This window comes from Centroberyx affinis, unplaced genomic scaffold (assembly GCF_046629955.1).
Source record: "Centroberyx affinis isolate AG114_WGS23_722 - 3 ecotype Tasmania unplaced genomic scaffold, CSIRO-AGI_Caff_v1 ptg004122l_1, whole genome shotgun sequence".
Classification (NCBI taxonomy): domain Eukaryota; kingdom Metazoa; phylum Chordata; class Actinopteri; order Beryciformes; family Berycidae; genus Centroberyx; species Centroberyx affinis.
The window spans coordinates 46,142-62,500 of NW_027281896.1; the positions used below are offsets into that span (position 1 = coordinate 46,142).

At 41.8% G+C, this 16,359-nt stretch overlaps 1 protein-coding gene across 4 annotated transcripts in view; it reads right to left on the bottom strand.

Moving 5' to 3' along the window:
* rasa3 (RAS p21 protein activator 3) overlaps positions 1 to 16,359 on the bottom strand; it is a 37,033-nt gene that overhangs the window by 12,922 nt on the left and 7,752 nt on the right. For all 4 annotated transcript variants that reach the window (XM_071542535.1, XM_071542534.1, XM_071542533.1 and 1 more), the window contains exons 2-7: positions 13,577 to 13,694; positions 11,643 to 11,746; positions 9,717 to 9,811; positions 6,413 to 6,489; positions 2,296 to 2,376; positions 2,050 to 2,122 (exon numbers count right to left, since the gene is read on the bottom strand). In XM_071542535.1, coding sequence (XP_071398636.1) covers positions 2,050 to 2,122; positions 2,296 to 2,376; positions 6,413 to 6,489; positions 9,717 to 9,811; positions 11,643 to 11,746; positions 13,577 to 13,694 — 548 coding nt within the window. The remainder of the gene's footprint in view (positions 1 to 2,049; positions 2,123 to 2,295; positions 2,377 to 6,412; positions 6,490 to 9,716; positions 9,812 to 11,642; positions 11,747 to 13,576; positions 13,695 to 16,359) is intronic.

Sequence of the window (16,359 nt, forward strand, 5' to 3'; positions counted from 1 at the left end):
TAACTGCTAATTTCAAAATCATAATAATACAAGTGATTCATCAAGAAATTACCATTTATACACAAAATACCAGAGCATGGATGGGAGGCTCGCTTACAGCTCACTGAACAGTAAAAAAGGAACCGTGTCTTTGTTTCAGTAATCTGAACCTTGACCCAAATCACACTCTAAAGCTCACTATCTGGCAGGGCTCCACTCCATTCCTGATTTGGACCCAAATTGGGGACCCATCAGAGACCACAATGTGGCAAGGTCCACCGAGGCTTGGTGGAGAACAATGAGAGCCGTTTCTCGCAAAAAACAAAAAAAGAAATCCCCACTGCCCCATGACAGAAGCATGATAGATGGCTTGTCCGTGTGTGGAAGAGGATCTATGTGTGTGTCACACAGAGGGGGGCTGCGGGGAGTCGGCACCACAGGGTATGCAGCGTCTTGTTTATGTGGTGGGGGGAGAAAATGAGAGGGTCTTGTCAGATAGAAATCAATGGGGCAGATTGTTTGGTGGTTTGTCTGAATCAATCATACTCTTGTCCTGCTGTCTTCTGGCGGTGCGGAGGGGAGGAGGGGGGGGAGGAGCAGAATGTTCGGCCTAATGTGCCGCTGGTGAGCGAGGGTTAACAGGGGCAGCGTGCGAGAGAGTGTGTGTGTCTGTATGTGTCACGCATGTGTGTGTGTATATATGTATGTATATGTGTGTGTGCAAGTGTGGAAGTAACTAATTACGTTTACCCACGTTACTGTAATTGAGTAGCATGTCTGTGTACTTTTTTAAATTTTACTTTTACTTGCATATGTTTTTGCTGAAGTATTGCACCTAGCCACATTTTAAACCACATCCATTACAGAGTACAGAGAATGTGGTTCTCCATAAGCATCAGTGAGAAGAGTAATCTGGCTTTACTTGTTTGTGCACTTTATTTTGTAATTTCCAAACTTCTAACAACATTCTCTTTTCTAAAAAGTAACCCAGTAACTTTTACTCCAAGTACATTTTAAATGAGCTATTTTTTTTACTTTTACTTAAGTACAGTAGATTTGTACACTAGCACTTTTACTTCTACATAAGTAAAATATCAGCAAAGAGTCAGCAAACAGTACTTCTACTTGAGTAGGACATTCTAGTACTCTTACCATCACTGTGTTTGTGAACAAATATGTGTGCGTGTGTGCGGTGCATATTTACATGCATACATACATAAACACACACATACAAATTCTGAAACCTGGAATTTTTCATTCTAATAGCTGCTCAGAGAGTGGCTTGGCGTGTGGTATTTTGGGATGTACTGCCGTTTAGTCGACTTATATGTAACGACCTACTTGCTGGTTGGCTGTATATAGTGTCAAAATGATCAATCAAATTACATATTAGTTGTGTTATGGATAACTCTTTGATGGATTTCCATTAATAACCTTGTAAGACTGTAAAATCTGTAAAGCCTGACATCACTATCTCATTAGCTGTACTTTTCTGGTGGATTTTAATATTAATAGTGTCTTGAATAATAATTTCAATTATAAATTTAATTTAAATGTAAATATAAATTTGATTAGAATTTCTTTGATTAGAATTGTGAGGTTATGTGAACTGTTTGTGAGTGAAGAAATAAAATGAATTATAGATTGGTTGTAGGTGCTTGACTGTAGTAGCATTTATTTCTAAAGTTTTATTACATAAATCTCAACAGTTGTAAAGGTTTTTTTGGATGCCCCATTATTGCCTGAATAGACCTGAGGAATCACTTATGATTTCAAGAACCACATGAAAAAGGTCGGTTGTGGAACCGATTGGTTTCAGAAAGAACCAGTGAAAAAGGCTTTTTAGAGAAACTTTTGGTTGCAACTGGTACATTTTTTTGTTAATAGTGTGGTTTCATTAGTACATATTAGTGTTTTAACTCTAAGAAAAAAGCCAATACATTTACACAATGTAATACAACATAAAAACTTAAACTGATGCCAGCAGCATCCTGAGCATGAACGGACATCGGTACACCCACAGACAAACAGGTTCATCTTTAAAGCATTTCACATACAGAAGCCTCTTACCTCAAAGTAGAAAACCTCGTCAAACTGGGGATTGTTGGTTTTCCTCTTCACCTTAGTCTTCTTCGCTTCCGACCTGAGGGAGGCAGAAAGGTAGAAACCAAGAAGAAGAAGACGTCAAGCAAACGCTACGGATGGTGACTGATAGATTAATGTAATTATGTCCTTTGCACCCCAGCAAAAGTATGGAGTGTGTGTGTCTGTGTTTTGTGTGTGTGTGTGTGTGTGTGTGTGTGTGTGTGCTCTCACCTGGAAGGTCCTAGGAGGGAGACAGCAGCGTAGGGATCACATTGGCCATTGACGATTGGAAGTCCTTGGCACTCCAACACTCTGTAAATACACACACACACACACACACACACAAGGCATTCATAAACATGCACCTGTACTGGATTTTTATACACACCAACACCCATATCCATACACACCTGTACACAAGGGTGTGTTGAAAAAACGACATAACTGTATGCTTATTTTAAAGGAATAGTTCACCCAAATTTAAACTTTTTGGACCCACTGTGCAATCGTTTGGCTTCAGAACCCTTGGATCATGCTGTTTGGAGTAATTTTATGGTCTTTTTGAAACTCTAAAGAAACGGTCTCCATTCACTCTAGGTGGTTTGGAGAAGGCTGAAATGAAGCTGCACCAGCTCACTGTGTGTTATATTGACATACAAATTCCAGTATTTCAGTACCAGTATTTCAGCTGACATGAGGGTGAGTAGATAATGACATTTTCATTTTTGGGTGAACTATTCCTTTAATGCATGCATGCGTTCTTTCAGTATACACTATTGACAAACAGTAGAGGTGAGTTTAACTTTCCTCGACCACTGTCTCATCCTTCTCTCTCCATCATATCTCTACCCTGACCGCCCTGTCCTGTCCGCTCCGCTGTCCTGGCCAGCGCCAGGTGTGTGTGTACGTAGGTAAGAGAGGAATAGACAGAGAGAGATGGAAAGAGCTAGAAGGGAAGTAATTCCCTTTGAGCTGCTGGCAAAAGGGTTGTGCCAGTTTTAAATCCTGCCTGATCCAACGACAACATGCAAACACAAATGCACACATGGCACAAAGAACCCTTGAAACAACAAAATGAAAAGCAGAAGGAGAATGGGCAGTCCGGTCACTCTTAGTATTTTCAGATTTTTCAGTGAGACAGTGGGAAAGTAGAGAGGTGAGATGGAGTATAGGGGAGACGCAGGAGAGACTGATCCTCGACCAGTGGGGGAACACATGTGGATCCAGAGGGGGACTGAACCACTCAACTGTCTCTGGTCACAGAGGGGGAAAAAAAAGCAATAAAAAAGTAAAAGTAAAACCTTGATATTTTACTTCCCGTTAGTGCATAACTTCCTTTGTTTTCACAGATCCCCTTGACACACACATACACACACACAACGCACACACACACACACACACACACACACACAACGATATATACACGGAGCACTGAGTCCCATGCTGGGCAGCTTAACAGAGCAGTTTCATTCATACACATACCAAAACGAGATATCCAACATTTAAATAAAATGACACCCACTCTCCAATATTGACTGCTGGCAGGAAAGTATTATGGCTTAGTAATGAAATTAGGAGTCATCTTAGGACATTTGCTTATGAAACAGATTGTTTGAGGACAGAATCATTTGTGTTTTTCAAATATTGGCTGTTGAATTTCAGGTATCAACATTTTTTGCGAATGAAACCATTCATTTGTATTTTTATGTTGTTTTGGGAGTTGTAACTTTGAAACATTTTGACCATTGAAAGTAAGCTTGATAGTAGATGAAAGTAGAGTGCCTGCTATCTATCTATCTATCTATCTATCTATCTATCTATCTATCTATCTATCTGTCTATCTATCTATCTGTCTATCTATCTGTCTGTCTGTCTGTCTGTCTATCTATCTCTCTCTCTATCTCTCTCTGGGTTTATACCCTCGGCCTGTCTGCCCGCGCCTGTTCTGGTTGCAGATGACATCATGGTGTAAAGGGGATTAGCACCCGGACGGGACGGGACGCCCAGCGGGACGAATCACTTCCTGTGTGTCACGGTGATGTAAGGTTAGTCACTCTTCATGATGAACTGCACAGCGAATCGCAGACGCTGCCGACAACCGACACACATGCTACAGCCTGGCTCCATCCTGCTGACACACACGCTTACACAAACATACACATGCCCACACACACACACACACACACAGGTTAATAATAAGGAATAAGGAGTGGGCTGGGTTAAGCGTCACTAATGCCAGTACGCTTCCTGTCCAATAAGCTTGTTTATGTAACCCCTGCTTGGCCTACTATCCCCCCCCACCCCCCCTCTCTCTCTCTCTCCCTCTCCCTCTCTCTCCCTCTCTCCCTCTCCCTCTCTGTCTTTCTCTCTCTCTCTGTCTCTCTTTCTCTCCCTCTCTCTCTCTCTCTCTCTCCCCCCATCACTACTCTGAGCAACGACATGCCAGACAGTGATGAAGTAGACTTATTTGTTTTTGATTTGACATTTGATTTGTCAACATTACTCCTGCTCTTTCTTCTCTGTGACTCCGCTCCCCTGCGCTTTATCAAATAAGCCTGAGTAGAACCCCTGTCAAAGTGAATTTGACTCAAATAACAGGGAAATGAATTACATCACGCTCAAAACAGGGATGAGATTATGAGTCACTGTCACTGATGTACGTACTATTTCAAGTGAATGAAATGAAACATTCAATTACTGAAATGAACTGAGTGCCCCGGCCCGAGAATCTCCCTAAAGTAATCCATTTGGATATTTTAGGGCTGACGCTTGTTAGCCTCTCATGTCATTCATGGTATTGAACCCACAACTCCATTTGCTGCCCGTCAGCGTTTACTAATCTCTTCTCTTCTACTCAGTGAGTTACGTAAACGCTGTCAAACTCTCCTGTGAAGCAGGTGCCCGCAACCGGATGCAGCGCGGGGTTTCCTCGTTTTCCAAGCCGCTCAGTCGGAGTCGGAATAAAATCCACGCTGAGGTTACATGTGATGCATTAGTAATCTGACACACTGGCGTTTGCACCAATCCAGCTTCCATTTAGTTCAAACATCTATTCACTCAATGGTTGCGAAGATGTGTGAATAAAGGGAATTCTTTATGCTGGCCCTTTAAGTAAGGAGGCACAAAGCTAATAATTCCTTCCTGGTTAAATTGACCTGTAGATCTGAATGGACAGATCTCTCTCTCTCTCTCTTTCTCTCTCTCTCCCTCTCTCTTTCTCTCTCTCTCTCTCGTACACGTGTCTTTCTAGAGAAATCTGACTGTGCGACCTCTTCCTCTCTGCTCTAAGCTCCTTACCCTCAATGTACTGTGGGAACCGAGCCACACCAGCTCATCATCATACTTTACTGCTGTATGTTACAGAATGAGAAGTGGAAAGCAAACACACACACACACACACACACAAATCCACCCAGAAGCATATCATTCATCCTCAGCAAACACTGAGGCTCACACATGCGTGTACAATCACATCATATTACACACACACCAACACACACACTTCCGTAACCGACCCCCCCCATATTATAAAGACAGATTCACAAGTTCAAACCCCTGCTTTCCACTCAACTACACACACACACACACACACACACACACACGTCAATGCATTTATTCACAGCCCATTGAGAAGTGAGTCATTCTGGGTCGAAGCAAACCCTAAACACAAACCTCCTCCCCCGAGCATCTAGCTGCCAATCAAAAGCTGTTGCTGGGCAACAAGCCATGCACCTTGGAACTGAAATAAAGCTACACAGTGAGACTTTATACCAAGGTCTGCTCATAAGCATGAGCGGTAAAACTTATCAGAGACAAGCGGATATCCCTGACAATAAGTAGCAGACAATAAATGTCACAAAAGATTTTAAGATTTGTTCTATCAGTGTCCAATCACCCGCTTGTGGTCCTAAACCCACGCCACTTTGCTGATTTGAAGATATTTTCTCACTGTTGAAAAACTAAGAGGAAATGGCTGACAGGATGTGACAGTCAGACTTGACTTGAATATTAAATGTATTATGAAGCTGTGAATTATGGAGTGACAGAGGGATCGGAAAGTTGTGAAGAAATTTTCCTTCCATCATCAAGTCACACAGCACATAATTGTACTCCAAAACATCCTGGTTTATATGTAAATGAGATAATAAGACCTTTATTTATAGAGACCTTTATTTATAGAGCATTTATCAGAGCAGTGTTACAAAGTGCTTTAGAAGATTAAAAAATTTTAAATGTAAGATAAAACGTAAGCAATAAATAAAATAACGCATGCGAAATTAAGCCGACAAAGACAAAGGTGTGTGTGTGCGTGTGTGTTCGTGTGTGTGCATGTGTGTGTGAGTCTCACCGTGTGGCTAGTTTATGGCAGACGGCTCCACTGTCTGTGATGACTTCACTCAGACGCAGCTCCAGGTGCACTTTTCCCTGCAGGACACGCACACACACACACACACATAATTGAAATACTTTATTCACTTATTCACATCAACAGCACAGGAATCAAAAGTTTCAAGGCTCTACAGTTGTGGACACAAAAGGTCCATTCACATCAAAAACGATAACTATAAAGATAACTATAACTATAAAAAGATTTCAATCGTCCTAAGTAAATACAATGTCTGTGTTCCCACTACAACAATAACTATGAAACATCCAAACTGATAACTGTTACCTGGAGTTTCTGTGATGCAGAGACAACAATAAAACATCTTCAACCAATTAAATTAAAGTTCTACGTAAGGGGGCGGGACAGATCTGTAGCTCACTGCAGTGAAGGCTCGTTTGCTGAGGAACTGATAACATATTAGCGGTAAAACAATTAGTCGATCGACAGAAAATTAATCGATTATAATTTTGATAATCGATTCGTCAAGTCATTTATCAAGTAAAAATACCAAACATTTGCTGGTTCTTCATTTCATATCATTATAAAATTAATACTTTGGGGGTTTTTTTGGTGGTCAGACTAAGTAAGCTAATTTAATAATCACTTTGGGCTCTGGGAACTCATGACCAGCATTTGTCATTATTTTTGACAATTTATAGACCAAATGAGTAATCAATCTGAAAAATGATTGATAGATTAATCGATAAGGAAAATAATAGTTAGTTGCAGCCCTGTAACAGATATCATTGTAGTGTGAACGCTTGAGCAACAATGTTTATAGTTATCCTTATAGGTATTGTTCTAGATGTTGAATGGGCCTTTAAGGGTCCAGGTGCCGCCTCCTCCTCCACACAGCCAGGCTACCAGCGACAGCCGAGGTACAGCAAGATCTGGCCAGCTGCTCAGCTCTTCCTCCTGGCAGACCTGCACTCCTCAAGCCTCTGACAGACAGCTAATCAACACGTCCAAGGCTGCCAAAAATCAAAACCAGGGGTCTATGGGAGCAAGTCCACATGTGAGTCCACATGTAGGTGAAGCTAACGGCTGATACAACAGTTTTTCCCAAAACGGCCTGATCCATATTTAGGTCAAAGACGCACACACACACTAATAATTTAGTTCTCTGATACAAGCCGTGTGCAAACGGAAAAATACACACAAACATGAAAAAGCCCCATTCCTCCACTAACAGAGGCTCAGTATGAAAATAGCTGTAAGCCTGAACGTCATGCTGAAGTTATTTTCACTCTGAAGTGATTGGATTAATGACATAATGACAGTGTAGCGCTGCAGCTGTCTAGTAAAGCTCCATTAATTAACAGCATCAGTATGCAAACTCACAAGCATCGCTCTTTCTAACTGATTCAAGTAAAAGGGAACAAACACAAGCACATACACATGTGCGCACACAGCAAACAATGTGTCCTCTATTGAAAAGGAGAAGAGAGACACTCTATCTTCCTACTTCATTTGATCCATCTCTCTCTCTCTCTTTCTTTCTCTCTTTTCTCTCATTCTCTCACACATCCTTCCTCTCCCCGGCTTCTCGGATGAATGTGTCTCTGTTTCTGCGCCCTGCTCCAGGGCTACACACACCCATCTGTCTGCAGATGTTACTGTTCACTGTGTGTGTCTGTGTGTGTGCCTCTGTGCATATCTATGTGTCTGCGTGCATACATGAGAGTGTCAGCCTGGGTGTGTGCGTGCCTGTCTGTGTGTGCATGCGTGTATGCAACCATGCGTGTGGGTGAGTAGGACTGCTGAATACTGAATAGTACAAAATATTACACAAGCATTGGGTAAGCATGTAGGACAAGAGCACACGCAACAACTTCCACACTACATCATTTCAACTTGATCGCTTGAAAGCTTCAGAACTCACAGATGAGCCACTGGGAACAAAATCTCCACCACCACCACGAGCAACCAGACAAGAAAATATCACCTAATCACCTAGCAGCTCTGTAGCTACGGATTCAGCACTGATTACCAAGATGCTCTTTAGTATTCTGCAAACCTGGATCAAATATAAGCATTTGTTAGCTTGTGGTTAAGTTGCTCTGAGTACCAGATGGGTGGGGAAATATTAATTCAATTTAGGTTCAGATACTCCCTTTAATTCGCTAAATTGTCTGGTGCTCATTGCATTGTCCTCAGTAGCAACAGACAGAAAAACAAGGCCAGCACACGGTATGGGTACGTATTGTTTAGGGATCAAGGCACTCTGCTGGACAAGTGACTTTGTTTTCCAGCATTTGATTTGGCCACAACATATCTGAATATGTTCCTAATTTTTTAACTAATATTTGAAGGTGAACTTGATCTGCCTGGACAGAGACTTCAACAGTAGGTTAAGCTAAACTGAGTGCCATGTTGCCCAAAAAATGAAAACAAAATCCACTGGACTTAAAATTGAAGAGTTGAAGACATTTCGCCACTGATCTGGGAGGCTTCATCAGTTCATTTATTTGTTTTTTTTGGACATCTTAAAAGACTGAAAAGACTGAAATCTGCACAGACATATGAGTGCCATGTTGTTTTTCTCTCAATACTCCCTTAAAATAATGGGACTGATTTGATATCTAGTCTACGTTTCATCCCCAGTAAATCATTCTTCATTACCTGCTGTGGTCCTTTGTTATGGTCAACAGCAGATCAAAACGACAACTATCTCTAACCATCTATCATCACAAGCTATGATTCATTCAAATCAATTGAGGATGTTGATGATTTCACTGATGATGAATGCAGAATGTGCAAAAAAAACTGTCTTTTGCAATAAATGCAGTGTGTTCACTCTTAGCTGGCATGATCGCATAATGATCCGTGATGGAGGGAGTTGAGATCCACAGGACACACGGAGAGCCAGGTGACTTTGACCCTGCAGGCTCCGTGTTTGAGGTGCACACACTCTGTGTTTGTTTGGGTTCAGTTCTGCTTCAAACGCTAACAAGCATACACACACACACACACACACACACACACACACACACACACACACACACATATATATATATATATATATATATATATATATATATGTATATGGTTACATGTATATATATATATATATATATATGTACATACATGTAACCATTCATGCAGACTAAGAATCATGTGATTTCTGATTGAGAGGGAGGAGAAGTGGAGGAGGAAAGCAAGTGGAGATACTGCGAGACAAAGACAAGAAAGGATAAAGCTAAACAAGGGTGTGTTCTCAAAACGTGTGTGTGTGTGTGTGTGTGTGTTTTCACTCTGTACTGACCTGCACCTCTGAGTCAGCGCTGACAGGTTGTAGCTGGAACCAGGTGTCTTTCCCATGGTATTTCTGCAGGTCCTCTTTCTTCACTGCAACCTTGCCTGCACACACACACACACACACACACACACACATTCACACACAAAGACAAGTGATCATTTTACACTTGAAAATCCTGAAGAGTATTTAGATGCAAACTGCAACAATCGGCAGACAAACACCCACACGCGTTCACATGCCTGCTCACGTAAATGCATGCTCAAGCACAGGCATAAACTCATTCAAACACACACCTGGGGCTAAAGTAGCAGAGAAATCCTCATCAGTGCATTGTCAGTGACCTGGAAATGACCCTGTCAAACCCTGAAACTGCTATAGCTACATTTTTGTTTCTGACACCCACACCCACACCCACAACCCCCTCCCCATCCATACACAAGCAGGTGTGATAGTGTCACTGATACAGTTGACGCACTAACGAAGATTTTTCAGTTTGCGGTCAGATTTGTTAAACCGCACAACACACACACCCATCCATGCAGATTCACACACCCACTACCACAAATAAACACATGCACATACACACACACCTGCACTCATTAATACGACAGGGATAAAAGAGGAGAAACAAAAGAGTGACACTACTTTGTGCAAAACTATACTGTAAAACTGCTTTGTTGGTTGCCAGCAGCCGGCACACTGCAAAAATAGTAAATAGTCCAAACATTTGACCCAGATATCGCTGTCAAGTGAAATCCTCGTAACTCCAGTTTTGGGGATTTTCATGTTTTCACTTCAACTGAAGGATTCCATGGTCCTCTATGGGTTGAGAAGAGTTTGACATCCTTGTGCTTATCAAAACCCTTTCAAACCTGATTGGATGACTGCAAAAACATATGGTGGTCAGGCTAAAAGCGAGGCTGCTTCTATTCGCTCCTGAGAGGCTGACACTTTGCAGATAGGAGGTTTTCACCTGACAGCGACGATGTGCAGGAAAACTGCAGTACAGACACGCAGAAGTAAGCAGTCATACTGTATTTGTTTGGTTGCTAAACAAAAGAGTGAAAACACATTCCTCCTGAAACACCACTGACTCAGCATGTTGGCATGGAGACAGAGAGAGCCTGACAGCCAATCGCTGCCTCTCAGAGTGTAAACATCTGGGGCTCATCAACAGCAACAGCCAATCAGAGCACAGGGACAGATGCATGGTTGGAACACATGCAGTCCTGTGTCTAATTATTATTATACAAAGGATCGTTCTGGTCCTCAGTTCTGATTGGCTGAGTCATGTAATCATTTCTGACAAACACACACCTGTGACCGTATAACAGTTCAATTAAATATTAATGCACTAACCAAAAACCACAGCTACTGTTGCTTAGCAACCACATTGTTTAGCCACTGTAAAAAAAATTATATTGCTTTGGCGGAAGAATTAATTACATTTAATTATTTTATTATTTAGTTGCTAGTGAGCTTGGAATTATATTGTTCTATCTATCAGTTATCCACATATTCATGATTTGAATGTTTTTATGCTTGTGTGGTGTTATTTCTTTTAACCTTCTGGGGTTAAAAAAAAATTGAAAGTACATAATAGTTTTGCCAGATAAAATCTTTAATGCTCAATTTTTCAGAACCCAGAAAGAATCTTAATTCCCAACTCATATATTATAGATTAAAAATAAGATTTATTGAACATTTGCATTCTTTATTTAATACAACGGTGTGTTACTGCCGTTTCATAAAAAAGTAATAAGCCATTTGATGCAGTGCTTTAGTGCTCTTAGCTGTTCTAAAATCACAGTAAATCACAGCCTCCTGCAGCTTATTGCTTATTTTTAACACTCATCGTGAATCGAGCCAGTTTGGATTTGGCTTGCTTAGCCAGAGGTGAATTTACAACAGAAGGAGCGGCTGTTTACCCACCGATGCTGGAGTCCCTCCTGAAGACGTCCCTGTCGAAGATGTAGAAGGAGAGGTGTCTGAAGCTGCGTGGGATCTCACAGTAGAAGTCCTCCCCGTAGAACGGACTGGAGGAGAGAGGAGACACAAGGAGCTGATTCAAACCAAGCTGGGTGATAAGTGGGAGAGAACTTTCTTTCTCTGGTCTGATAGAAAAAATATGGTTGAAAATACACAGCTGTCAGAAGATGAGGGGTAGAGGGGAGGTGAGGAGGAAAAAAAGAGAGGGTAAATGCAGAATCTCCCATAGAAATGAACTGGAGGATTGTGTCCAAAAAAAACAACAACGCAATTTTGAAGAAAAAAAAGAATCCTTTGAAATCTCATCTGTTTCGCTAGTTCTCTGTCACCTATTGTTGGGCAGGTTGAGAGACTACAGCAGTGTAAAGATTTAAAATGCAGTGTTGTACGCTGTTGTATACTGTATGTCCCACACTACTCAAGGGGCACTAGGCTTGACTGGGCATCTCTGTGTTAAAAAGCAGACTGTGAAGTCACCAAAGCAATGAGAATCTCATGAGCCAAGCCCCCAGGCCTGATATTAACAATTACTGACTGCATTCCTCCCCTCCGTCCCCCAGCAGGGCCAAACAGACAGACATGACTGCATTGACGAACACGCGCACAAATACAGACTCCTTAAATGCCATTAATTCAATTTTGTCAATTACAACTCTGTATGCGGAAATGTTTTCACTCGTTTCCTCATCAGCCCGGCCAACCGAGAACTCATCAGGCTTTGAAATCGGCGTGGGAGGAAATCACAATCTACTTGGCCATCTATAATCTTTGAGTAATGGCGCAGTAAAAATATCTATGTGAGTCTCCTAACCGATGAAGTAGTGCAGTATGGGATAACTCATAGAAAACTGTGTAACTTGACAGTCGACTCCACTTTTCTTTGTTTTGGTTGAATCTCAAATGTTAAAAACCCAGCTGTAGCTATATCCTCTATATACTAAATCAATGTCATACATCTTTATCTAATCCTAACACTTTTCCTTGAGGTTTGGCTGAATATATAGGTGGTATTTCCACTAAATATATTCCACTACATTTGTATTTGACAGTCTTCGAAAAGTGCTAATGTACCTTAAAACAGGGTTCTCCCTTGGACAATAAATTCATAGGATTTAATAAAAGTATCAAGAATCTTTAAGATATCTTTAAGAAAAGGCTAAAGACCCAGCTCTTTAATGAACACCTTCTCACCTGATGGATTGTGTAATCCAAAAAAAAAAAAATCTTTATCTGCCTCTATGCACTGCCTCGTAGCACTTATGTCCTCCTGGACCAGAACTTAGCTTTATGGCACTTAATCTCGTTGTTCTCTTCTGAATAGATCCTTGCTTGTGTTGTATAAAAATCTCATATGTACGTCACTTTGGATAAAAGTGTCTGCCAAATGGGAAACTGTAAATTGTAATTATATCAAAAACACTTTCTTAGAGAGGGATCAGACTAATAATAGAAAAAATGCCATTCGGGAGAACAATGACCCACTGAGACTTGCAGGCCAGACTGTGACAAATGTTCAAGATATATCTGTTTGTTAGCTGTTGTCATGCCATTCCCTTCTCCCTTTTCTAGCCACATGTAGTGAAATCAGAAGTGTTGAATGTTTTTGGAGAATGGTTTGGATTTTGAATGGATCAAAACCTGGAGAATGAGACTTTAAAAGCTTCCATGCAAAAAAGCAACAACTTACACAAAAAACACATTTCCATTCTTATACCATTTCAGCTTTGCCCATTAAGTTTTAACCTATGACACAATGTGTAGGACTTTACTTCTATATAGAGATTCCACCTTTCTATATAGACAGACTGAGGAGGGGAAAAGGAAAGTTGTTCAGAGGCAGACAGAGAAAGGAAGGAGGGGTGGAATGCTTGGTGTACCAAAGGGACTTCTCGATGATCTTGGTCCTGAAGACCTCTTCTTGGTCCAGGTTGACAGTACAGTAACAGTCCCTCATCCTGTTCGGTCCTGGGTACGGAGGGATGTTTTTTGCTTCACCTGCACAGAGGGAAGGGCAAGGGGAGATTGAGTGATTACTATTTATGAACATTGTTGTAAGCGATTACAATGTGTTTATTTAGGTACAATGCTATACATGATTCGTATTTATTTATTCAGGAATATTGGAAACATTCAAAGTATTTAATAACAAAAAAACACAGGGTTATGTAAGTTCACATTTCCGTTTCCGTTTGTGAGAGGGCTCAGAGTGCTGGGATGTTTCTGCTCAGCTGCCAGGGTGTATCACTCTTTAACATCCACACTTTCGCTAACATTACATCACCAAATCCGACAGCACATATAATGAGCTTAGCTCTGCGAGGGTAGCTACTTTTACACCGGGCACATAAATATCAAGCCACGCTCTTAGAAACACACACACACAGGCACAAACACAAACACACACAAATACAAATTTGCAAAGTCAAAATGAAACATGAAAACAGTTTTCTTGTGTCCTTGCATACACTATCTCATTCTGTGTGTGTGTGTGTGTGTGTGGGTGTGTGTGTGTGTGTGTTGTTAGATCTGTGAATGAAAGAATCTGCGTGGGACATTTCCTCTGAGTCCTGCTGGAGCTCAATCTGTTCATCAAACATGTGTGACAGATAGCACTCCCTTTCACAAGAATGTTGTCCAACCACCCACCAAGACAGACAGACTCACACACACACACACACACACACACACACGCACACACACACACACACACACACACATACACACAAACCACAGTTCCAGTCCCTAGGGACCAATACAACCTCTTCTATGGAGCCATGGATCCATGTTAGTCGCTGCACTGTTCCTTCCTGTGTTTCCCGCAGCCCTGGGGACTCTCACACTCTGTAGTCTATAGTTACAAGCGTGTTCGCCCAACGCTGTCATTGTCTGCTCCGATCGCACTCCATTATCTGCTTGGGAATCTGATGCTGTCACTCAGCAGCAAAGCTCAGCTACGGCAAATCACTCACTGTCATGTTGTGGCTGCAGGAGAGTAACTTCTTCACAATGCCAGGATGAGTCCATGGTGCAGAGTCATGTTTACCCCATGGCTGGGTATATACCATTACGCTTTCTACTTAAAATATAGTATAAATCTACTACATTGTAAGTTCTGGTGATCCTTTGGTTAGAGGTGCACTGATTGATCGGGCGCAATCATAAACCTTCTAAACAGGTCATCAGTTAGCATCCAATCATCGTTTCAACTGTCTGATCAAAAAAAAAAGATTCAATTACCAGATCAGAAAATCAGTGGAAGATCCAATTTGTGGCAGGCAGCAGAACGTTAGTAGTGTATAGGCATGTAGTTTATCCAGCATTCATTTCTGACGTTGTGTTTTGAATTTCACAGCCTATGATCACAGATTAGAACCAATTTAATATACTGGACAGAAGGCAGAGCCTGTGCTGCTGCGGTGAAAACATTTCATGAGCTACCAGTGGCGTAAGCACCTCAGTCATCAAGCACACACTGGCATGTAATTACTATGTTTGGATAAAACCAATGATTTATTTACACATGGATAGGCCAGCTATGTCATGCAGCCATAAGAACAACCTGTTAAACACAGTGCTGTATTGGAATTATACTATTTATGGCTGCTGTGTACTGTGTTTGCATGACCTGTCATTGTTAGTAGAAACTCTGGGTAAACTGCATTTTTTCAATCAGTGATCAGCCAACCACAATTTTTAAAAATAAGCAACCGGAATCAGCCCGAGAAAACCTCCTCCGTGTGTCCCTACTTTTGGTCCATAATGTTACATAGAGGACAAATATAGAGTCATACTAAGACAAAATATGTGCCATTAGTGTGTTTACAATGCAACACAATTTTATGGCTGCCAGCCCGCCGGCACACTGTAACTGCTCCGGAGGCTGATTCACAGCACCACGCTCATTCACAAAATAACAACATCCATTCACAAATGAACAAGACACCTTAGTCGCGGACCGTGGCTAGGGAAGCACACGCCTTGGTTTGTTTTCATTGAACGCAACTCTGTGTTTATGTGTGAGTAGAGCGTTGACGTCAATCCCCTGCGGATCAGGGGTTGGCAACAGCAGGTCGGTAAGGATCTGGAAGTCTCTCTCGTCTCTCTCTCTCTCTCTATCCCACCACTTCCCTCTGTTATTACACCTCCCTCCTGTCTCCCACATGCCTCTCTTCTGCCTTCACCCTCATTTGCCTCCTTCCCATTAGCCCGGTGCTCTCCCGCTCTCTCCAATCTCTGTTTTCCTCCGACCCTCATTCATGATCTGCAAGGTCTCTTGATTGGATTGCAGCGTCCAGGTCGCCCTCGTAAACCAAAACATCATGGGATTATCACAGCTATCTCAGCTCTGTGTGTGTGTAGTGAGTTGACTCTGTTGACACCAAATCTCTGTACCAATAGGAGAGCTAATGGAGAGCCACAAACCGCTCCAAAAAAGGGCTTCATACACAATTTATTAACATGTCTAAAGGCAACCGCCTACCACCACCACCACACACACACACACAGACACCAGAAAACAAATGCAAACTTTCTACAGGAAAACATCAAAACAGGAAATGCCCTGCATCCCTCGTCCTTCCACACCATCGCTGTGGTTTGAGTGTAAAGTGGACCCAGTTGGACGGTACACAAATTTGTCCTGTGCCTATACAAGACTACA